We start from the raw sequence: 26,230 nt of genomic DNA on the forward strand, positions 1-26,230 counted from the left end.
CACAGCTTCCACACCCTACCACCACCAGCATTTGGTTCCAATGGCTGTTCCCCTCTATCTCATTGCTCCTATTCTCACCTCCCTTACATGTCAGAATCTCGCACTGATAGAACTCTGTACGCCTGTTTATCTCGCTCTAGCAGCTGCCTCCCATCGTCACACTCCCTTTTCCACCAAACGCTCTATCTTTTTCTCATTTTCTCCTCTCTCTCTCTCTCCCTCCCTTTACTTCATTCACTTGCCATTGTCTTCCAAGCTCCACCTCTAGTCACATCCTCTAACTGCCTGCCATCTTAATAATTCGGAATCCATCTTACCTCTCCACTCTCAATCCTGATGGGGGGGGGGGGGGGGCTTCAGTCTGAAAAATCAACAATTTCTGTCCTCTCACAGATACTGCTTGACTCATTGTTCTTCTGGCAGATTGTTGTTCAGATTCCAGCATCTGCCATCTCTTGTGTCTTCTAAATAGTCTTGTCTTTCCAAATTAAGGCCCCTCCCCACGTACCTGAGGAATTATTCCAATAATTTACCCTCGACCAAACTTATAGTTACTCAGCTTATACCTTTCTACTTTCTGAAGAGGCTGGTAGTTCTCAATGCTCTGGCATCACTACAGTGTCTAGACAGGATAGAAAACTCACGGGCATGTATGTCTTTACATCTTTTAACAGTCTGAGTTATATTTCATTCTGGACTACCAATTTATCAACTTTCGAAGTTATTAAGTTCCTTTATACTTCCACTATTCCCCGTCCAATATTTCATCAACTCGCTTCACTGTAATGACACATCACATCCTCTTTGTGAAGGGGCCAAACATCATTCACTTAAAACTTTCCCACAGACTCTTTCCATACATTTGTACTTGTGTAGAAATTTGGCAACAAAGTGTGGGATTCGAGTTTTGTGATCAAAAAGCTGCCAACGTGAACTGGAACAAAGTGTAATGATAGTGCAGTTTAACAATGAAAAACGTCTAAATCAAACGTTTTTGTAAACTTCGGGAACCTTCAAATTTTTGCTTGAGTCTTTCCACCACAATTGCTTCATTTAAACATAGATCCTAACTCATAGCAATAGGACCAAAAGTCAGCAACGCAAAATTTATGCGAGTTAATCATAACACTCCTTTAAAGCAGTCTCATATGAGCACAAATGCAAAAACAAAACTATGAAAAAAAATATATTGTGCTTATTGCATGTTCTTGAATTACAGCGGCTCCGGACCACTTGTCTCCGCCTCGACGCCTAACGGCGCATGCGTACATGCAATCGTTGCGGGGTGAATGTCACCTCCACAGCAAGATGGCGGCTAGAGTTTTCCTGAGCGTTGTAACCGGTGCCAGGAGGGCTGCAGCCCGGTCTCGAAGCGAGCACCGCGTTTTATCTTTAGATGCCGGCACCGCCACGTTAACTCTAACCAGGTCAGTGCACGGACAGATCCGCACCCACTATTGTTTTGCCGCCTGTGGCTGAGCGTTGTTGGAGTGCGTGAACTGAGGTAAAGTTTGTCAGCAGGCCGCTTTCTTTCTGTCAAATGACAGGTGCGCCGCTATCTTTAACAAAATGCCGCTAATCAGCAAAGTTGTCGGCTAAAACAACATCAATTTATCATGTACTTTATTACAACTATCAGAATCGCCGACAGCTGGTGGGCTTTAAGCCTTATTTCTAAAGTTTCTTTTGAGAGATTTGGTTTGGGGATTTTATTTAGTCAAGGTCATTATCTGTAACAGTTGCATCTTCTATAATTACACAGATAATTATGCCAGTCCCCTAGCTGAAACGTTTCAACATTTGTTTTGGAGTACGTTCATTCTAAGCGAGAAAATGATCTATTTACAGCTAAGCTGCAGTAAACAAAATAATAAACACGCGAGATTCTGCAGATGTTGGAAATCCAGAGAAACACACATAAAATGATGGAGGAACTCAGCAGGTCAGGCAGCATCTATGGTAGTGAGCAAACTGTCGACGTTTTGGGCCAAAACCTTTCTTCAGGACTCACAAAATGATACTGTGTTTGTAGGATTAGATAGTAAGAAATATTAAATCTTAAATTCAAACCTTTCAATAAATCATATTGAATATTTACAAAATTGAAACAAAGGCTCTCATTTATAAGACTCTTATTTGTGATATTTACAGTAATAAGATACTTTTGTAGGCAAGTCACTATTATTTAGAAAGTGTGCAATATAATACAATTATGGTAATGACCAGATGGCACTTTTAACTAGAGTTGATTAAGGGATATAGGTATATTGATTGGGACATGGGCTCACCTCCCTTCTGTTCTTCAAATTAGTGCCATGAAACTTTTATGAGACCTGATGTTGCCCTAGTTTAACTTGCTGTAAGGGTCAACATTAAGTGTGCTATGTTCCCCAAGCACTGAAGCTAAGCATCACCCCTAATTTTATGCTCATTACGCACAGTGTTGAGTTTGGTTTTCAGTTGCAATCAAAATTTGTAACTCTGGACCATTTATCTAAATGATTTGTTTGATACTACCTTGGCATTCTGAATTAAGATATTACTCTCGAAGAATGGGGAGGTTTTACTTGTATTGTGCTCATGGCTGCTTCCACCTACATTACTTCTGAACAGAACATATTTTGAATGGAAAGGAAAAACTTGCTTTTGTAGAATTTAAGCAATAAATGAAAATAGACTGCAGGGGGTCCATGTAAGAATAGGAATATAAAAAAGCATATGACAGGGAAGGACCTTTATGGATCTCTGGGTGCCGACATTGTATAGTATGTAACATATTCCGTGATGTCAGACTAGTACTTCCTACAAATTCTCTTTTCTAATGTTCTTATGGATTCAGTTGTCTGTTTGCTAGCACCCCTCTGATTCTGCATGTCCTGTGCAGTACACTTACATTATCATCATTCATTATACTTCTAATTTTATCATATACGGGTTTACATTTAACCATATTTAACCTTAGTTCCCAAGCCTATATTTCTGAATTTTAACCACTGTTTGCAGATTCCCACTTATTTTATACTCCATGTCACCCTACCGCACTTTTTATGGATATTGCCACATAAGTTGTGTCTTTGACAGGTTCCATGATGTGTTATTAAACTAAATTTACACAGAACCATGCATCATGCTAGATGATCAGAAGCCTGGTGGAATAGTTTGTAAAGGATGGAAGAGAGATAAATAGCCAGGTAGGTTTAGGGAGCAGATTTATTGTTTAAGCTCTTAGAAAATCAAATAAGCTTAATAGAAAGGAAACTATAGACCTGTTAGCATGACATCAGTGGTTGAGAAGTTGTAGGAATTGATTGTTAGTGATGAGATTATGAAGTACTTGGAGGCACATTTCAAGATAGTCAAAAGCCAGCATGGTTTCCTGAAAGGAAAATCCTGCCTGACTAACCTACTTCAGTTTTTTGAGGAAATTACAAGCAGGGTAGACAAAGGAGATTCAGTAGATGTGTACTTGGATATTCAGAAGGCCTTCGACAAGGTGCCGCACATGAGGCTGCTTAGCATGATAAGAGCCCATGGAATTATGGGGAATTTACTAGCATGGGTGGAGCATTGGCTGATCGGCGGATAACAGTGTGTGGGAATAAAGGGATCCTATTCAGGCTGGGTGCTGGTTACCGGTGGAGTTCCACAGGGTTCGGTATTGGGACCGCTGCTTTTAACGATGTATGTCAATGATATGGACTACGGTATTAATGGATTTGTGGCTGAATTTGCTGATGATACAAAGATAGGCAGAGGAGCAGGTAGTGCTGAGGAGAATGAAAGCCTGTAGAGAGACTTGGGTAGTTTAGAAGAATAGGCAAAGTGGCAAATGAAATACAATGTTAGAAAGTGTATGCTCATGCACTTTGGTGGAAGAAATAAATGGGCAAACTATTATTTAGATGCGGAGAGATGCAAAGGGACTTGGGAGTCCTTGTGCAGGATATGGACACACACACACACACACACACACACACACACACACACACACACACACACCCACACACACACACACACACACCCACACCCCCCTCCCCCCCCCCCCGGGGTCCGAGGAAGACTACATTGTGCAGGGTGGCAGTGTTTTTTACGAGGCCAAGTTGCGAGCTCGACGTCAACCTGGCACGGATAGAGAGCGTACTCAGGAGTGGCCTGTCACTGGATTGAACTCAGGAACCTCTGTTCTCGAGCCCAGCACTGATCTCACTGTGCTACCAGCCAACCTTTTTTTTTGCCCAATGTAACCAGTGCGTGAAAGCTACTAAAGTGGAAAAGCCGTGCACAGAGACGATCCCCCTCTCTCGACCTCAGAAGTCAGGATCCCGTGACACAAAGAATCGTTACGCCTGGCAACTTCCTTGGCTGTAATGGATGGCCGCTTCTTCTTAAGTGCTCTGCCACTCCACAATGCGCTGCTGCAATACCTTCTCAGCTGTTGAACCCCCGGGTTTCCTCCACCTGACCCACCGAAGCAGTCTTCGCATGCTGGGATGTGCAGGATACACTAAAGGTTAACCTCCAGATTGAGATTGGTGGTGAAGAAGGCAAATACAATGTTGGCATTCATTTTTAGAGGTATAGATTATAAGATCAGGGATGTGATGTTGAGACTCTATAAGGCATTCGTGAGACTACACTTGGAGTATTGTGTGCAATTTTGGGTTCCTTATTTTAGAAAGGATATACTGACATTGGAGAGGGTTCAGAGAAGATTCACGAGAAAGATTCTAGGAATGAAAGGGTTACCGGGAATGTCTGGCATTCTTGGGCTGTATTCCCTGGAGTTTAGGAGAATGAGTGAGGATCTCATAGAAACATTCTGAATGTTAAAAGGCCTGAGCAGATTAGATATGGCAAAGCTTTTTCCTATGGTAGGGGAGTCTAGGACAAGAGGACATGACTTCAGGATTGAAGGACATCCATTTAGAACAGAGATGTGGTGAAATTACTTTAGTCAGAGGGTGGTAAATCTGTGAAATTTGTTGCCATGGGTGACTGTGGAGGTCGTCATCGGGTGCATTTAAGGCAGAGATAGATGGGTTCTTGATTAGCCAGGGCATCAAATGGTGTGGGGATGACTGGAAGAATTAGATCAGCCCATGACTGAATGGCAGAGCAGACCCAATGGGCTGAATGGCCTGCTTCTGCTCCTGTACCTTATAGTCTTATAAATATGAAAGGATTACAGATACCTAAAAATTTTGGCACAGGAAGAAAATAGGGAGGAAGCCAATGGAGAAATTTGAAATTGAGGATAAGAATTTTAAAACTGATTCATTGAGAATTAGTGTAAGTCACCAAGTATGAGGGTGATGGTCAATAGAAAAGAGTACGTTGGCTCCACTAGAGCAGAGACTTAACAAGAGTAGAATGGAAGTAATTGATGAGGAATACATTGGAATAGTTAAGTCAATAGGTAATAATAACAAATGCATTACAAGATGAGTTGAGGCAGCAATAGGCTTGAGAAGTGTTACAGAAGAAGAAATAGACAGTTTGATTACATGTATACATGGACTGTGTTGGCGCATGGCCAAGTGGTTAAGGTGTTCGTTTAGTGATCTGAAGGTCGCTAGTTCAAACCTTGGCTGAGGCTGCATGTGTTTCCTTGAGCAAGGCACTTAACCACACATTGCTCCGCGATGCAAATCCATGGTCTATCGAGACTAACGGAGGCCTAGATACATTGACTGAAGCACAGCCCAATTAGATGTTACACCATGATTTTGGGCAATGTCACTCAATTTTAAAAAAATAACAGAGGAAAGGAGTCAGTGATTAGGGTTTTGAGTTTGTGACAAATAGCAGGCTACGGTTTTGGTCTTCACAGCATTGTAGGAAACATGTAAAAAAAGGTTTAAATCATTATTGAAGATAATAGTTAAAAGAGGCGGTGTTTAGATAAAACTGAGTGTCAGCATGCATATGGTTTTCAGCTATGTTGCTATGTTACGGGATGTGGATGAAAAATGCAAAGATCTGTGTTTGGTTCTGTTCTATGATACTAAAGGTAATGATGTAGTTATGGAAGAAGAAGGACTTTGCTTGTAATTCTCTGCCTCTGGCTAAATAAGAATGGAGCCAGTTGATGTGCTCCTATCTGGATGGTTGAAGGTGTAGAGGCTTTGGAGAAGGATGACGTGGTCAACCTGTCTAAGCTTGAAGACATCACGAATGGGGAAAAGGAGGGATAATTGTTTTGCAGTGATGTAGATCTTTAGTTTCCAATTTATTCTTCACTCACTTCCTCATCCCTGGAAATATTCTCGTGAATATTATTTGCACCCTCTCTAGGAATTATCATAATTAGCTGCTGATACGTACCTATCCGGGTAAATTCGGGCTTGGAAATAAAGATTAACCTAATAAACAATGTCCAAAAAATAAGTAGCCATGCTCCCAATTTCTTTCTGAGGTAATTGTTCACATTTCTATACAGGGCATTGTCTGCAACTTCATTCAACAACAGGGAGGATAGCTGGTTTAAATCGCTGTTTGTCAGAAAGGTGGATCCACGCAAAGATGCTCATTCAAATTTGCTAGCTAAAAAAGAAACAAGCAGCCTATACAAAGTTCAATGTAAGTATTCACAGTGTCTTCTGGTCTGTTAAGGGATGCCTTATTTTCAAAGAATTTCCCAGCTTAACTGTAAACATTTTCTTTCCAGTTCACAGTGTAAAACCAGAATCCCTAGAGGCTTACAACAAGCTTTGGTAAGATAAAGTTCAATCTCTTAAGTTATTTTGGCTAAAGAAATGTATGATTACCTGAAGTTCACCTATTTCTCAGTTTACTGATCTTTCATCTTAGAAATTTGTCTTCATTTAAGCTGTGGCAGAATGTGCATAATACTACTCCAAAATACAGTATTTTTAATCTTCTAAATGATTAACAGCCAGTAGCACTTTAAAAAAAATCTCTTATGTTAGTTATTTATTACTTTAGCTAAAGCGATTGGGACTATTTATGAAGTACCAGTAGTTGTATTAGAAAAAGTGTCCAGGAATAAATATTCTTATTTTTGAATGAAGAAAAGCTTGACCTGATGTGCATAATCTGTTTAACAATCTGTAGCTAGCATTCAGGTAATTTCAAGTTTATTTTGATAAAGATAATGTGATCATACTAACCTGAGATACTTTTGGCTTGATCATGTTGTTTGCTGTCTGCTGCCTGAACTTGTAGCCTTTGGTTTCAAAAAGCCTGTACTCTTCTAAGCTTGATATTAAAGGCATGTATTGTTGGCATTCTGCTCTCTTAGAGTGGTGAGATCCAGATGGCAGGGAGACCACAGATGGTATAGATCAGAGACTTATCCCTAAAATAATATGATAGATTTACATAGCTGGTGAAGCAGGGCAACTCTGAATGCCGAATTACAAGGATGTTGAGAAACAAAACTGAAATAAATAATTGAAAAATTAAAATTCCTATTTTTTTAAAAAATAGAAAAATGAAACAAGAATATGTAAACACAAGGAAATCTGCAGATGCTGGAAATTCAAGCACCACGCACACAATGCTGGTGGAGAACGGTAGGCCAGGCAGCATCTATAGGAAGAAGTACAGTCAACGTTTTGGACCAAGACCCTTGCTTAAGAACATTAGAAAAACCCTTTCCTATCTGCTTCCTAACTAATGTCCAATATCCTCAGTGGTGATCAACGTGAAGCATCGATTTGGCTTATCTTTTCTCTAAGTTCAAGATTTCTGTGTTTAAAATTGCATGCACAAAGATTGGGATTTGTATCTATTCATATAGCTGAGTGTTGGTATGCTAATCAGGTGTGCCAACAAAACTGAGGTAGATATGAACCACTGTACATTTGTCCATGATTTATAATTTAAAATGGCATTGAATTCTTTGTTATATTGTAAACTGAAGATTTATTTTCTGATGGCTACATCATTTATCAGGTGCAAGAGCACTTGCTTGTTCGTCACCAATATTAAAACAAAATAACTAAAGTAACTGTACCCAGAATGCACACACTTATAACTTAAACATTCTTTTTATTTTAACTGTGCACAAGGAGAACAGTATAACCCCTGTCACCCACACTGTTCTGAAGTCTAAACAGAAAACTGCTGTCTTTAATACAGAATTAGCTTATCAGTTGTGGATATTGATCACAATATTCATTAATCTGACTTTGAGCTGAAAACCAATGACATTTTGAAATTAGTAAAGAAATTGTTCCTTATTGGTTGGGTGTACTTCACGTACTTCTGTTATTCTTGTCTCATCTGTCTCTGGCATCCCTTCTTGTGTAAAGGGAGACTGTTTTAGTAAGACCTTTCTAGAAATGTCTGACTACAGAGGCACCACTTGTCTGGCTTGAGTACACACTGCTGCAGTCACCCCTGCCTGTCTGTCATAAGCAGAGGTGTTTACGGTGGTCTCACTTGACCACTACTGCCCCATTAGTACTATTGCCTAGATGTTATCTTTAACTGTTGCCTTACACAACTTCCACACTTCCTCCTCTTTGTCCAGTGGAGGACAATGTAGATCTTTGTGAATTTCAAGAATGCAGAATCTCTGAAACCCTGTGATAGTTTCATCAGGGATACTTGGCTGTTGATATCAGAAACACACAAGCAACATGCCTAGCTAATAATGGCACAAGCACCACCTCTCTTTAATAATAGCAAGTCTAGTGCTAGAAGGAGGAAGATTGAAAGTCTAGCTGAGCGATGCAAATAACAACATCCTCTTTCTCAATGTCAGCAATACCAAGGAGCTGATTATTGACTTCAGGAGGAAGAAACTAGAGGTCCATGAGCCAGTCCTCATTGGAGAGTCAGAGGTGGAGAGGGTCAGTAACTCTAAATTCCTCAGTATTATTATTTCGGAGGACTTGTCTTGGGTCTAGTTCATGAGTGCAATTATGAAGAAAGCACAACAGCACCTCTGCTTCCTTAGGAAGTTGTGAAGAGTTTGGTATGACATCTAAAGCTTGACTAACTTCTATAGGTGTGTAGTGAAGAGTATTGTCTGGCTGCACCACAGCCTGGTATGGACACACCAATGCTCTTGAATGGAAAATCCTACAAAAAGTAGTGGATACGGCACAGTCCATCACAGGTAAAGCATTCCCCACCATTGAGCACATCTACATGAAGCATTGTTGCAGGAAAGCAGCATCCATCATCAGGGACCCTCACCACTCAGGACATGCTCTCTTCTCGCTGCTACCATCAGGAAGAAGGTATAGGAGCCTCAGGACTCATACCACCAGGTTCATGATCAATTATCTCTCATTCATCAGGCTTTTGAACCAAAGGAGATGACTTCACTCAACTTCACTTGCCCAATCCTGTGTTCCCACAATCTATGGACTCTCTTTCAAGGCTCTTCATTTCATGTTCTCAATATTCATTGCTTATTTATTTATTTATTTATTTATTAATTATTTCTTTCTTTTTGTATTTGTACAGTTTGTTTTCTTTTGCACACTGGTTGAATGCCCAAGTTGATGCGGTCTTTCTTTGATTCTATTTTAGTTATTCAATTATGGATTTATTGTGTATGCCTGCAAGAAAATGAATCTCAGGGTTGTATATGGTGACATATATGTACTTTCAAGTTCAACGAAATTTATTATCAAAGTTTGATTTTGGGGCCACAGTGTGGTTTGCCAGCATTTCGGCAGTAATGTCATTGATGGCCTGGCTCTTGTTGTGTAGTGTTAAGACTATAGTGGTGGCCAATTTCTCCAGCAATGCTGTGACCATGTTAATGCTTTCACAAGCCACTCTGGCAGGTTTCCAGAACAGGCACATTACAATCCAGACACACTCAGTTTCCATAGTCCTTCGATGGCAGCTCCACACAATAGGATGTAGAGAGAGAGTGGGCAGATGGAACATCTATGGTACTACATAGGCCAGAAAACAATGACCTCTCCATGGCTTTGGTTCAGGCCAAAGATCACATTTTGAAGAGGTACCCCTGTCAGCCAGTGATAGGCCTGTCGACGACATAACTAGTAAACACCATTAATGGCATTTGGAGGGTCATTAGTAATATAGATATTGCATGTACTGTTACCCAAGTCTAGTCCCATCCCTTGATGGTCGTACCAATATACTTCACCCAAGAAGCAGCACCAGAGCAGGGGGTTTATGCAACCATTATAAGTAGGTTTGTTCTCTCCTTCAAAACAGTTGTATTGGCAAGATTCATTTCTATGGGCAATGTTGTCCCATACAGTTCTCGTTCTGTTATCAAAGTAAAACACAGAACCAAACTCATTACTATCCAGGGGTATACATGCATTGACAAACCACCTTCTGAATGTATAGGCCCGTTCTGGAGAGCACCCAACAACCTGACCAGTGTGTACACTATGCATATTCAAAGCTAAGGCGAGGGAAAATGTTAGGAGTATTACTGTGATGAGCTACTTATGCATTTAGGTGGAAGTTAGATGTCCAGGTCACTCAAAACAAATAATACTATTTAAGGTGGCAAATAGCAAAGATCAAGAAGAGTTCAGTCCATCAGTCCCGGTCCAGTGGCACTCCTGGCTTAATGTGCATCCAAGTCAGCTTTCCTTGGATCTTAAAAGCAGTAAATGTGGTCAGCAACACTTGAGATGGACCTTCATAGTGGGGTTCCAGACAGTTCTTTCATCTGTAGGCTCTCTCCAGTACCCAGTCTCCGGGATGGTAGGGTTGATACTGCAGCCAGCATTTTCTTCTGGGTGTCAAGTACCTGTTGATAGGAACCTCTAAGAGCTTGTGTTAGTGCTATACAATACTGCAATATGCTTTCACTTATAGTATGGATGTCTGTTTTTCATTAAAAAAGAGGCGACTGTCAAGCACAAGGGATGTCCCAAAACTATCTCATGCAGAGATAGGAGCGTTACGCAGTTTGGAGTGCAGCTCATTGTCATAGGGGCCAGTGGACGTGCTTCTGGCTATTTTAGCTTGAGCTCATTACACAATTTAGCTAACCTGTTTTTCAGCACCCTGTTCTGTCTTTCAGCTGCCCTGTAAGATTAATGGTAGTAAGGGCAGAAGAAATTATGCTTACGCTATAAGGCTTATATTAATTCCAATCTAACTTTATTCCTAAAGTGAGGGCAGTTATCACAAGACTTTTCTCAGGGATTGCAAACTAAAAAATAAATTCTCATAATAAAATAATCAAAAGTTACTATATCATTTCTCTGAGTTGGATAAGCTTTTGCCCATGAAGATAACAAACAAAATAACAAGTGTATAATTACAACCCAAACATTTAGGCAACTGCATAAAGTCCATAGGGAAATGTAAAAATAACCTCTTCAAGGAGGGCCCAGCAGTGGCGGATAGGTGGCAGTGACTTTTGGGGTTATGTCTCTGACAAATCATACAGTTGCTGCTTATGGTCGAGAATCTCCCATTCTCGAAGGTGGCTGTGGCACCTCAGCTGTTATATGATGTACACACACCACATATCCAGTAAAATTTTCTACTAATTTTTTTTCCCAGTAGTAGCTCAGAAGGAAAAGCCATCGAAGAAAAGTTGCATTTGAGCGTACATCAGGTGGCATTTTACAGTGGTCAGAATTAGACTCGCACAACTTCTTGAGTAGTCTGTGTACAGCTTATTTTAACTGCATAGTCTATGGGTAATGGTGGTAGTGGGGGTGGAAACTGATATCAAAGTTGCCTTGGCTTGAGGGCATCTTCAAGCCCAGTGGCCAGACTGTCTGCAAACTAAGCATACCCTTTGAAGACACTTACATGTTTTACCCCTATTGTGTCCACTGTCCTACTTCTATATTTGTTGGATCAAAGAACTGTAAAGCCCATTTAGAATTTACTTCACATTTAGAATAATATTATCTAAACAACTACACTGTTCAAAATAAAAATTACCAGTCATAAGTGGAACACATGAGCCGTATGTGTATAAAACAGGTAATGTTTAACCTGAATTTGGTTACTGTCAATTTAGTTATATATAAAACAAAACTATAAGTTAAAATAGCAGTTAAATTATATAGGACAGCTATCGCAATACTTTTAAAGCAACATACAGTATTGTCTAGAGGCTGTAATGGGGCAGTCACAAGTATTGTCCCCATTCCCCTTAACAGCTTTAATCCCTTGATGTTGCAATTGTTTTTGGCAGTATTGTAAAACACTTGCATGTTGCAATTTATTTACAATAATTTATTAGGATGGACATCACTGCTTCTAAAATGAATCTGAAACACTATAAAACATTTATGCACAAGTTCTACATATTCATTAACATTATTGTCTTCTGTCCAATACTTTTTTTTTAAATGCCAATCTACAGTGTGAGAGACACATTTTGTTAGAGCTCCTACTAGATCAGTTCAAGATACATTTAAATCAGTATTTTGCTCATTGCCTCTGCCTTCCATCTCCCATAGTGCTATTGGTAACTGCTGCTTGTGGCTGGGCGCCAACTGATGCCAGCCTCACCGAGTGTTGGAGGCGCCACTTGTCATGGGTCTTGTTGAAACTGTGCGTGGGAAAGCAGGGGTACAGCTTCTAGTTCATCCTCAGACTGATGCTAGTTGTTTCTTTTCAAAAACTGAGGTAGTTTTATACTTTGCCTGTTCTTCCTGTGTCCTTTCCTTTTTTAACTTTTGCTCACCTACTGAGCTTTTTTTACAGGATTGTCTTTGCTGATAATAAAGTATCTGGGCCCAAACACATGCACTCTTACGACTCACACATTCTTTTTTATTTTAGTTGTGCATAAGGAGAACAGCATGGCCCCTGTCATCCACACTGTTCTGAAGTGTGAACAAAAAACTACTATTTTTATACAGCACACAAGTGATTCTGCCCATGCTGGAAATCCAAAGCAGCATACTCAAAATGCTAGAGGAACTCAGATGGTCAGGTCGCATCCATGCTTTTGGGCCGAAACGATACTGCTTGTTCATTTTCATGGATTTTGCCTGGCCTTCTGTTCCTCCAGCATTTTCTGTATTTTTATATGGAATAGGCTTATCATTTATGAATATAAGCCATTTGTGTATTGTATGTTTGAACTCCTTACTTGTCAATCGCCTTTTACAGTAGAGGTGTAAAAAAATTAATCGAAATTACAAGCTGACAGCCAATAATATTTTGTAGTTACTAAAGCAATTGTTCCTTAATGTTGGGTGTATATGCCATATTGTGTAAAGATGCGCTCTGTTTTAGAAAGGCCTTTCTAGAAAAGTTTCACAGAGACCTCACTCGTCTGACTTGAGTATATACTGCCACAGTCATCCCCAGCTATCTTGTCTGTAGTAGGCAGAGGTGCTTTTGGTGGTCTCACTTGACCACAACTGCCCCCGGCTATGCTTGCCTGGCCATTGTCTTTAACCCTTGTTTTATTGCAATCTCCCCAGTAGTTTCAAAAATGGAGCATTATAAAACAATGCTTAGCAAATCAAATCAATACTTAGATTGCCTCTAATGAGAAAGTGGGTCTCATAGATAGTGTGGCCTTTGGCCACTCAGTCTATAACAGCCGTCAAACACCCATTTACAATAATCCAACATGAATCCCATTTTATTCTCACTAAATTCCCCTCAGTTCTCTCCTGAATCTATCACTGATCTTCACGATAGGAATAATTCACAATGGTCAATTGACCTACTTTGTAGTATGGGAGTAAACTGGAGTACCTGGCAGAAATGCAGGCAATTACAGGGAGGATGCACGAACTCCAAGCAGACAGCATGTGCAGTCAGGATTAAATCTGGGTCTCTAATGTTGTGAGGCAGCAGCTCTAATGGACACACCACTGTGCCGCCCTCCATTATGAGATCCGTTGACATTGCAGGAACAATATTATCTCAGAATCTGACACTGCTGTTCTCTTGCTGAGCAGCTAATTTATTTGTGGTTGGTGTATTTTGCTTTTACAGCTTGTATACAGCTTTTACTGTATTTTGTATAGATAACTGCTGAAAGTCTAAATAATTGTAGCCTCTAATAAGGGTAACTGAGGTAACTTTGTATTAGGTCATTATTTACCATTTGGAAATGTCCATTGTAGTATTGTTAGCATCATTGGATTGGTAAATTCCCAAAATACATTTTGGTGATTTAATGCTATTTTGCCGCATAAAATTAGTAGCCAGTCATTTGTTGAATCATGAGTGTGAAAATGTTAAATGTGTTTATATATAGTTTTATTGTGTTGACTTAATATAGTTCTCATTTTATTGTACTATGTCTTCTCTGAAGTTGTTTTAAAAATTTTCAGCCCATCCCCTTGAATTGGTGAATTTCAAAAAGGTCAACATATTGCACTATAATTTCAACTTTAAATCTGATTTCCAAAAAAAATTTCACCCTTTAGATGTAAAAATAAAAATGGCATCAAATAGATGTTTAAGGAAATGCATGAGGTGTCGAGGCGTATCAGTGCCTGCTAAACCCAGTTTTTAAAAAATACCATTTTGCCCTTCATCCACTTCCTGCTCCTAAGAATGACAATATCTGGAGGCAATTGCAGAAAGTAGAAGGGAATTTGTATTACCATGCCACGTGGGTTCCAACACTGTCAGCTAGTTGATCAACATTTCATGAAAGATTCAAAATAAATTTATTTTCAAAGTTTATACACAGTATACAACCCTGAGATTCGTCTTCCCACAGGGAGCCACGAATCAGAAAACCATGGGACCCATTCAAAGAAACCATCAAATCCCACCCCCTAACATGCAAGAAAAAGAGCAAAAAGCACAAAATATAAAACACCAACCCACAAAAGTCATCAAGAGTCCAGATGTATTCAGTAAATACCGGATCCCTTATTAAATATTTCTAATAGAATATCGAAGTATCAAATTCCACATTTAATCCCCTTGTCCAATTACAAATGAAATACAAAATTGAAAGTTACAATGATTAATGACTAAAATATATCCCCCCACTTTAGTCATGGTTCACATTAAAAGTTACTTTGCTAAGAAGAATAAACTTGTTTGCAATCTGATTTATTGACAGTTAAACATTGGCAGTTTAAATTGAGATATAGAAAATAGAGTTGATACTGGGGTTGAGAATTAAGTTAAGACAGTTGCTTCATGAGCTATATTAAAGATTGTGGGTAATTGTGTGTACAGTAATTAAACAGATGAGCTAAAATCTACAATACCAAAATTCAACTTTGTATGTTATTATTTGTTATGTATACTTAAGCAGATTAAATATTGAAAACAAAAGTAATAAGTTGTCCGCTTAAAACGAGAATCCTTCAAAAAATTCTGATATTGCAGAAAATGCACCAGTTAAATAAAATTCTGTTGCTTGTGTCAACACATTAATCCCAAACTCAAGAATCCAGGCATAGGAGTGCAGTATCAACATGTCAAAGTTTGATAATCTCACAAGTTGTTAGAGCGAATTGCTCGAAGAAGGAGTAAGCAGGGAGACTGAATACACAAACTAGTACTGCAGCATGCTGGTGTAATCAAAGTGGATATCCTGATGCATTTTATATTCCCAAATATTCTCCTAAAAGCAGGCCGCTGATCTATATAGTTTTGGATTGCAAAGGTTTTAGTCCACTGGACTAGAATATTAAGAAATTGCAAAGGTTACAAAATGTCTACAATTAACATACCTTGTTTTTTTTTGCAGCATAGATGTATTACCAAAGATTCACAAAGATGACAAATACCCTTGTGAGCTCGTAGGGACATGGAATACATGGTACGGAGAGCAGGATCAAGCTGGTACGAGTTATATAAATATTTTATTTGTATGTGTTAGTACTTTTTTTTAGCATTATGGCAAAGCATGTTAATTAAAACTTGAGATACAAGAGTGTAGGTGCTGGCAATCAAGAGCAGCACACAAAAGCACTGGAGGAACTCAGCAATCAGACATTTTGGGTCAAGGTGCTTCATCTGGACCGGACAGATTGACAAGAGACAGCTGGTATAAGAACGATGTATGAAAAGGGTGGACAAGCAACTGGCAGGTTTTGGGTGCATCCAGCATTTGCTTACTAAATGTGGTAACTAATTAAAGTTAGATAGGACAGAAGCATTTCTTTTATTTACATAAACATGATTGTAGTTTAAATTTTGGAACACTGTATCTTCTTTATGATGTATTCCATCCTGAAGTGTTTTTTGTTACTGAAGCATAGTACTAATCTTAATTTTTATGACATCTTGTCTATTGTGAGGCTTAACAAATTCTTTTGATTTCCATTAAAAATGATTATAGAACCAACCTATCTAATCCTATCTCTAAATGTATATATAGACATGGCCAATAATTTTAATTTAACTAACTTAATTTCAGACTTTTATTGGTGGTATGGAGCCATGTGAAAATGAATTTTAACTTCATTTTACAACTACCCAGAAATGAATACAGTAAATTTTTGTTAACAGGGTGATTGGCTAATCAGTGTAGCCGTTTATTTGGGACAACTCTTAAAGTGCAAAAGCCTAATAGAGAAAATAGCCCAGATTCCATTTATTGATTTGGGACACTGCCATTTAATTAGGACAGGAGACTATTGCTGAACAGTTTCTAGCTAGCGTCAGTCATGTGCACTCTGTGGCTATTAAACACTACACCATTCTTAGAGTGATCAGTTTTTAAGTAGCATCAGTTGCATGTGCTTGTGTTCCACTGATAGTTGATGAGCGATTAGCAGTAAGACAGTTTGGAACTCTTTTGCCTACTGTTATTTCAAGCATTCAGGCTTGATGATACCAGAAATGGCCAGGAGTAAAAATGAAACAATTCCACTACTTCAGCAAGTTAGGAATTATGAAGGTATCAACAATCACCTTGAATGTTTGATGAAAATGAAGATTTAAAGGACGTAATTGTTTAAAGCATTACATTAAGACAGTCCATTATCTGCACTAGGTGTCTGCTCATTTTGTTAATTTACAATCAATCAAAAGAACACTGCAAATGAATTCCACTATTAATAACTGTTAGGAAAATGAATTGTTACTCAGTTTGTCTTTTTTATACCTTTTAACTACTTTCATGAAATTTCAGCTAATTGGGCAGTTGCTTAATTGGGCCAAAACATACTGGTCTTGATGTGTCCTAATTAATCAGAATCCACAGTATTTTGCCTTTTAGCAATATTTATAAAAAGTGTGTCCATCCAGAATTTTCATTAGCTTTGGTTGTGATTCAAAGAAAGGATGTGCTGAAACTGGAGAGATTTCAAATAAGGTTCACAGAAGTTAGTCCAGGATTGAATAGCTTGTCATATGAAGAGCACTTGATGGCTCTAGGCCTGTATTCACTGGAGTTCAGAAGAATGAGGGGTGACCTTCTTGAAACCTATCGAATGGTGAAAGGCCTTGATAGAGTGGATGTGGAGAGGATGTTTCCTATGGTGGGAGAGTCTAAGGCCAGAGGACACAGCCTCAGAATAGAGGGGCTTCCTTTTAGAACAGAGGTGAGGAATTTCTTTAGCCAGAGAGTGGTGAATCTGTGGAATTCTTTGCCACAGGCAGCTGTGGAGGCCAAGTCTTTATGTATATTTATGACGGAGGTTGATAGATTTTTTTATTGGTCAGGGCTCGAATGGATACGGGGAGACAGCAGGAGATTGGGGCTGAGAGGAAATTTGGATCAGCCAAGATAGTGGAGCAGACTCAGTGGGCTAAGTGGCCAATTCTGGTCCTATAACTTATGGTTTTATGGTCTAATCTTGAAGTATGAAATGGAGAAAACCTGCTATTCCTTTATCTTGGTCTTTTTCAGTCCATCTGTGGAAATACAGTGGAGGTTACCCTGCACTTACAGAGGTGATGAATAAACTGAGGCAAAACAAGGTAAAGCAGTTGAGCTATAATACAGTTAAGAAAGTCCATCCATTGACTGTAATGCTTTAACCATTGTGTTTAAACTGCTGTTACCTTTACCAGATGAAAATCAAAAAGCTGCATAAAACTGAAATTGTTGGAAGACACTATATGCCATGTAGCACTTGTGGAAGAGGAAAGTTTTTGACAAAATGGATTTCATCTGTAGCATAAACTGCATCAGTGGAAAGAGAAACAGTTTATCCTCAAGTATTACAGCAGTTTCTTTGATTACATATAAAACTTACTAGAGAAGACTTATCTGAGTTGGACACCTTTTCTTTTGTACAATGGTGTTTCTTATATTTAACAGTAGAAAACTTGAAACTTGCATATATAAGCCAGTGTGTTTTGTGCTATGAAGGAATATCAAAAAAGGAAACTTGCGCTTTTTTTGTTTCTTGTTGAATTTCTTCCATTTGCAGTATGTACCTATGTCAAAACAAATTATCCGCCCTTTTTAAAAAAAAAATTAAAATGTTAAAATTTCTCAGCAGTTCATTCAGCTTCAGTGTATGTGTTAACATTTTAGGTTGATGACATTGATGACTTAAAACTGTTTCCTTCTCCATCTCATTAAAAAAATTATGATGTGGCAGGCATGCACAATACACACCAACGATTTGTATTGATAGCATTCACAATGTAGTAATATGCTTTACTGCATAAATGATAATGCAAGTGACGTAGTGCACAGTTTTTTACAATTTCTCCTGGATTTAAATTTTGAAAGATCAGGGGATTGAGGGGTTTTGGGAATTGACACAGCTGAGGAGATGAGACCTGGGCTCATTAGACATGATCAGATTGATTGGTGATCTTAGAGCCTACTCAGCCTTTTTTTGCTCCGAATTCCTTGCATTCTTTTCTTGGAGGCATTGTCAGATTAAAATCTGACAGCAAATTTGTTAAAGTAGTATTAGAGATGGGTAGATTTTAAGGAGCATTTCAAGGTAGAGAGGCAATGAGATTTAGGAAAAAATTCCACACCCTAGCGCTGATGGCACAACTCCCAGTGGCAGAGTGATTTTAAAATGAAAAGAAAATCGGGGTTACATGGGAGGCTGAAATTGAGAGGATCTTCAAGTATTATCCAAGCGTAGATTGACTTACACCCTGAACAGTCGGGCTGTTTGTCTGGGAGTTGATATATTGCAGAAATACAGAGCAAAGATGTTTTATAATTTCAAGTTTTGTAGTTTGTTATTTACTAGAATTATTTTGCCGTGATGACATTTAGCCAATTCATGTTCTTAAAAATTGTTAATTATAAGAATAAAATTAAGCATAGGGTTTAAAAATGGGTTCCTTTTTGCATTCTCTCCCCAACTACTTGACAGATTCTTTTTCTTCTTGCTGTAGTGATGTAAGGCTGGCCTTGAGGAAGGAATAAATTGATGTGCAATGAAGCAGTTGGTTTTAAAATAGTAAAGGAAAGTGCAGTGGATCTGTATTCTGTATCCTATTGAAAACATTTTGTTTCTTGATCTGATGACCAATTAGTATGAATTTTTGCCTTTGCTACTCATGAAACTTAAGGGTTTTTTTTGCAGGAGTTCATGGAATTTAGGAAGGAAAGGGGACAAATGCTACATTCCCGAAAAAACCAATTGCTTTTAGAGTTCAGTTTCTGGAATGAACCTTTGCCCAGGACAGGACCCAATATTTATGAACTCAGATCATACCAGCTCAGGGTAAGGAACTTGTGATTTCTGCATTTATTATTACCATTGTAGGATATTATAACTGAAAACTGCAAAAACTAATGTACTAATTGGTTATTAGGAAACATATATAGAATCCAAAATTAATGTAATGTATGGTGATGGATAAATCTATACTTGAAATAGTTTTTCAGATTACGCTAATTTGAGCATAAAATGAATTTCCCAATAACTGCTGTTGAATGGCCAGCAAATCAAAACCTACCACATGTAGCAATCTAAATTGGCTTTAAATGCAACATTTAACACTTTATTTCTTGGATCATCCTGCATGCTGCTTCAAGCTTACACCTACTTCTGTTATTTTTTCCATTATTGGGCTCAAGCCTACTTCTGCTTAGTTTCTTGGAGCTGGTGTTATCACATATTCAGTCTAACTATGATATTTGATTTTTCTGCATCTACTTGAAGAAAGTACAAGCCCATGGGGAAAGCACAGTAGTGACATTAATTAGCTTGTTGAAAGATCCAGCATAGGCACAACAAGCCATTTGTTCTCCTGCATCCTTCAGGAGCATCCAAATTTTGGAATCTCAAGGTTGAAATGTGTGTTTGTGCTGTTTTAATATATCTGAAATTACATATAAAGAAACTACCGGTAGTCTGTCTAGAATTCCCTAATGATATTCCCCAGTCCTAAACTCAAGTGTACTTGGCCACTATATTAACCATGCTTGATGTGACATGTACATAGCTGTACAGTCTGACAGATGATCCAGTTAAGTGTTACTGTGTCAAGAAGCATTTTAGGTCATGATGATGGTGATGATGTGACTAAATGAATTAACTGTATGAGGAAAATATCTTAATTGTAATTCATGCTTTGTGTAGTTCTTTAGATTTATTTAGATTATATACCGTGTATGATTCATTAGTTTACATAAGTCTTCACCTTAAATTTGTGATGCATTTACTGTCTTAAATCACTAAAATACTGAGATCCTGATGCATTATATTTGTAAATGGAATTTTAATATTGTTTTAATATTGGTGTGATTTTTTCAGCCAGGAACAATGATTGAATGGGGTAATAACTGGTGAGTGGCAAACTACAGCTCATGTACAATTTATCCTTATAATTAGGTATCGTGAAATTTGCATTGTAAAAGTATTTGGCAATAGTAGACTGATATCGCACTTTAATTCTTTAATTTGGAGTCACTGTTGGATATTATCTATTTTACTTTTCAGAAAAGGTAATCTTGTTAGTTAGTTTCTTCATGTCCATTGTTACCCCAGTCTTCAAAACTTTATCCTCAATTCTTGCAACTTTATTTCTGCAAACTATTTATCTTGCATTTTCTTCTATGATTTATCACACTTCTCCAATTGTCTGCTCACTACCACCATCTGAATGAAAGCTTTCATTCCGGTTTCCATCCTGTCCTAAGTGGTAAAAGCAACAAATGAGATTATTTGATTAACTGAAATAGTATCAATCTATTACAATAAATTTACTCCTCAAAACCTCAATTGTTTATTGCCAAAGGGTTGCCCTTTCTAATTACACATTTAATTCAATCTTATTAACCACCACATTGCAAATAGTAGTCTTTATTGCAACGTAAATGTGGAAATGTTTTAAGAATCCCACTTTGGAAACTGCTGACTTCCATCTCCCTCTGTATTAATTGATCCTATCTTATCTACTGGTTGCCTTGGTTGAATTAATAACTTCTGGTAGAGAAATACTATATATGCATACATAAATAGAAAACATTTATAGCACCATACGGGTTTCCTTCTCTGCTGCAAATTTTCTGAACTATATCTAGTGATGTTCTGATTTTCTATTCTTGCATTCTGCCTCCTATTTCTTTGTACAAATCTTGGAGGTTTTAGTTAGTTGAAGGCATTATTTAAGTGGTAGTTGTGAGTTTGAGTCAGCAACTGTTGGGCAAAACATTTATTAGCTGTCTCATTCACTGAAATTCAAAGCTTATTTTGAAGTGACCAAAGGAATTATTGAACACTACAGAGGTATACAAGTGCAATTAAAGACTCTTTTAATTGTTAAGAACTCAAAAGGTAATAATTTAACAGCAATTATCAGGAATCTATTTTCTAGTTTTCTCAATTTACAAGTTTGTGAGAGTAGAGTGATAATTGCTGGATAACTGATGGCAGGTTTATGTAAATCATTTTTAAGTCATCAGGAGCACGTGAAGAGGAAGAAATCATTAATTACAATGTTTTGCCATTGGAATACTAGTACTGAAGCTCAAATAAGCTACAAATTTCAGGCAATTATGTTTCTATTTATTGTGCAATTAAACTCAGTGAGGAAAGTTAGGGTGATATTTAAGCATCCTATTAAAGAACATGTGTATATACTTGTACAATGCCACTTCAACCTTTCTAGCTCAAAATGGACATAATTGAACATAGTTTGATTCCAGCAGATAAATAAGTTTGTTCTTGATAAAAAGCTGCCCTAAATGAATTGGTTCGGAATGAGTAAGTAGAAAAGTTAAAATACTTTGAGGTGTAATAATGGATATATCCACAGTATGATGTATTAGTCTTTCAGGCTTTTACTAAGTTAACAATGACATAGTTTGCCAAACACAGCTATTAAGTGACCAATAAAACAACTTGTTACTTGTGACAAGTTAGGGTTCTAGTTTCACTTAAAAAACTTTGTTCCTTCTGTCATTTTCCACATTGCTTCCAGTTAATTCTTTTCTGTACTCCCACTTTGTCTCAAATTCCTCCTCACATCCAACATAATTTCTTTCTATATCATTGTTAACTTTAGATTTTGCTTATTGCCTCCATTACTTATTCAAAGGCTCATCAGTTCAAAACGTTCAATATTAGTTAAACTGTTTATTCCGTTACTTAGTTTTCTTTAACCAGTTGATATATTTGCCTGCACTTTCAGAAACTTGCATTGCAAAATTTTTCAGAATGTCAAATGTTGAAAAATAAACTGATAGAACCACCCCTTACAGGTAATATAACAGGTAATTTTACATTGGGGTGGCACGATAGCATAGTTGTTAGCACAATGCTTAACAGTACAGGCCACCTGAGTTCAATTCATGTTGCTGCTACCTGTAAGGAGTTCATATGTTCTCCCTGTGACCATGTGGGTTTCCTCTGGGTGCTCCAGTTTCCTCTCACAGTCCAAAGATATACCAGTTGGGAGGTTAATTGGTCATTGTGAATTGTCCTGTGATTAAGCTAGCATTAAAAAATTGGGTGGATTGCTGGGCGCATGTGGCTCAAAGGGCCAGCAAGGCCTACTCCACACTGTACCCCAATAAATAAATAAATAGAGTGGTTCACAATAGTGTTTAATCCTAACGTTTGAGTTTGTCTTTCTTCCACCATCAGAATTACTCTCCAGTCTTCTCCATTACCTTCATTGTCTATTCTCCCCTACCCCCATTATGTGTTTAGCTGGGCTGCAAGGAATTTATAATAGTTTTATATTCATTGTTTCAATTTTAGTTGAATTATACAATGAATAACTATGCTAATAGATGTAATCTCTACTGCAAAAAAAGCTTTGTTTTGTTTCTCTAATCATTTAGAATAATTAATGTGTCACTATTAGAATTAATGTATGGCAAAATGTGTTTGAGGATGCAGCATAAAACAGAATCTTAAATGCTGTATCCTAATGCAGCAAAATCACAATGTAAATTATAGTTTGATCTTTTTTACAGAATAATAATGGAATTATGTGTTCATGGAAAAATATTAGTAATACAGCAGGAATTTTTTTAGCACATCTTTTAGTGCATAACCTATATTTTTTCTGTTGAAAAGAGACCTGCTCTCCTTCAGAAATCTGTTACAGTATCTTTACTTCTGTTTCACCAAGATGGATGCTATGGGCCAAATGGGCTTTGCAGCATTGCTTCCTTCTGCAGTAAGTCTCTGATGACTCAGCAATAGTTTGGTGTATAAAGGGAGGACAGGAGGAAGAATGCAGGACCCTGGTGGAGGACTTTGTCAAATGGTGCAAGCTGAATCATCTGCAGCTCAACATCAGTAAGACAAAGGAGATGGTGACGAACTTTAGGAAGTCTCAGCCTGCACTGCTCCCTGTTACTATTGATGATGAAGACATGGATGTGGTGAGGACCTACAAGTACCCGGGGATGCACCTGGATGATAGACTTAAGTGAAGCACCAACACAGAGGCTGAGTAGAAGAAGGGCCAGAGTGGCCTCTACTTCCTGAGGGTACTGAGGTCCTTTCGAGTATGCAGGCCTCTCTTTCACATGTTCTACCAGTCTGTTGTTGCCTGTACAATCTTCTATGCGGTGGTGTGCTGGGGCAATAGTATCAACATGGGTGATGCCAACAAGCTCAATAAACTAATTAGAAAGGCTGGCTCTGTTATGGGAGTCAAACTGGACGCACCAGAGGCTGTGGTAGAACAAAGGACCCTACGGAAAATCCTGGCAATTCTGGACAGTGTTTCACACCCTCTGCATGCCAACTTGGCTGAACAGAGGAGCACCTTTAGGAATAGACTAAGACAACTGCACTGCTCCAAAGAGTGCCATATGATGTCATTTTTACCCGTGGCCATTAAGCTCTATAATGAATCAATCTATAGCCAGGAAAGTGATGACCCCCCCCCCAATTAGACTTTTTGAGGGAACTTCTTAAAATTCTTTCTTTCTTCTCTAATATTTGTATATCTGTGCACTTGTAATGCTACTGTGACACTGGGATCAATAAAGTATCTATCTATCCACTTGATCAATCATCTTCAGCAATATTCTATTTTGCTTTGGTGATTGTTCTGTAGGATTTGATCGTTTGAAATGTTGCACACTTTTCAAAAATACCAAGTGGAAGAGGGAGTATAATCAGTGATGTAAAACTGTTTCTATGTCAGCTCCTTCTAAAACCACAATCTATCTAGAGGACAAGGGCAGCAAGAGCACCTGAAATACCACCTGCCAGTACCCCTTCAAGCCCCACTCCATCCTGATGGAAATATATTGCCAATCTTTATTGTGCCAAATACAGTGGAGTCAGGTTAATTGGGACACATTGGGACCAGAACATTTTGGCCCAATTAAGTGGCTGGCCCAGTTAGCCAGTTTCATGGAAATAGTTGAAAAGGTATTAAAAAAAAGATAAACTGCCATTTATTTATATATGCATTTAATTGAAATACAGAATAAATTAGAACACAACCAAAACTACTACAGTACTATAAAACTGTTATTAGTTCCTAGTAGTTATCGATGGAGGAATTCATTCAGTGTATTCTGACATGTTCTTTTAATTGGCTGTAAATGAACAAAACCAGTGCAGACACCTAGTGCAGATAGTGGATTGCCTTCAAGCAGTGTTTTCAAAGACTGCATCCAAATCTTTTTTATTGTAACATTCGAGATGATTCTTGATACCTTCAAATTCTTCATGGTTCTTAACTTGTAGAAATTGTGAACTTGTTTCATTTTCACTCCTGGCTGTTACTGGCAGCTTCAAGCTTAAAACTTTAATGAATAAAACAGTTCTGAATTGTCTTGCTCTTTATTCAACTATTAGTGACAAAAATCATTGCTTTTTGAACACAAACACACAAGTGACATTATTTAAAAACTGTCTGCTGTAAGCACAGTGTAGTCTCTAATAGCCACTCGACTGATGCTAATTAGAAATTGTTTGGCAACGGACTCCTGCCCCAACTAGGTGGCATAATGTCCCAAATACATTAAGGGAATCCTGGCGATTTACTCAATTTGTTTATGTTCTTCAAGAGTTTTACCAAATATGTGGTTGTCCTGATTAAACAATGACCCAATTAACTGAAATCTACTGTACTGGCAATCTTTATGTAAAATAGTGTGACTGTCACCTTCATCACATGACCTGACTCTGTTATTCCAGCAACCGTTATCCTTGAATAAAATTCTAAGCAATTTAATTTTCTTTTGATTATTGACCAGCAGTGGAGAAAGATTGGTTAATAAATGAAAGTCAGATTCTGTTACAATGAAATTAATAACAGAATGCAAGAAGACATAAGTAAACTAGTGAGTTGGGTAAACATAAATGAAATTTAAAGCAGAGAACTGAAAGTACTTTGGTAGGAAGAACAAGATGTGGTTTAAGTAAGTAGAAGCATAATTGCTCTAAACTCTTTAAACAAAAAGCAGAAGGTTAAATGTAAATTTCTTCACTGTTATTAAAAAGGACCAACACGTACATATTCTAATAAAAATAAATCCTAATTATTAGTCTATTTAATTTAATGCTTGCATCACTTATGGGATGTGGATTTTTTTTGTGTATTTCCAATGATCTCAAATAGTTTCCTTGCCTATTGTTCATGTGCAGAAGGTACTTGAGCATTCCTTTTAGATTGAAGCTTGTGTAATTCAATATCATTTGTCACTTACCAATCTATGCCTGGATGTTGACTCTGTCTTACTTCATTCTTTAAAGAAAGTGCAAATAAGGCTAATGATAGAAATCAAGCCCATGTAACACTAGGATGAATGGTTTATTAAAATGGCTACTAATGTTGTATGGGGCTATGGCACAACCCTGACGAACCCTGATACTGTATAATCCTGAAGGTTAATTTATTGGCTTCCAGTATTACAGAAGCCATCTTTCTTTATGATATTAATGGCAAACAAATGAATGGTTTATCCTCAATCTCAATTACTTTAATTTTACCAAATCTTTCTTGTATT

At 37.9% G+C, this 26,230-nt stretch overlaps 1 protein-coding gene across 1 annotated transcript in view; it reads left to right on the plus strand.

Moving 5' to 3' along the window:
* The first annotated feature begins 1,274 nt into the window (after positions 1-1,274).
* Positions 1,275-26,230, plus strand: part of nipsnap2 (nipsnap homolog 2) — a 37,990-nt gene continuing 13,034 nt past the window's right edge. Inside the window, exons 1-7 of the mRNA XM_073053576.1 lie at positions 1,275-1,427; positions 6,440-6,579; positions 6,668-6,713; positions 15,620-15,714; positions 17,729-17,799; positions 19,383-19,523; positions 20,559-20,590. Coding sequence (XP_072909677.1) covers positions 1,309-1,427; positions 6,440-6,579; positions 6,668-6,713; positions 15,620-15,714; positions 17,729-17,799; positions 19,383-19,523; positions 20,559-20,590 — 644 coding nt within the window. The 5' untranslated portion in view covers positions 1,275-1,308. The remainder of the gene's footprint in view (positions 1,428-6,439; positions 6,580-6,667; positions 6,714-15,619; positions 15,715-17,728; positions 17,800-19,382; positions 19,524-20,558; positions 20,591-26,230) is intronic.

The sequence above is a fragment of the Hemitrygon akajei genome, chromosome 8 (assembly GCF_048418815.1).
Source record: "Hemitrygon akajei chromosome 8, sHemAka1.3, whole genome shotgun sequence".
NCBI classification, from domain to species: domain Eukaryota; kingdom Metazoa; phylum Chordata; class Chondrichthyes; order Myliobatiformes; family Dasyatidae; genus Hemitrygon; species Hemitrygon akajei.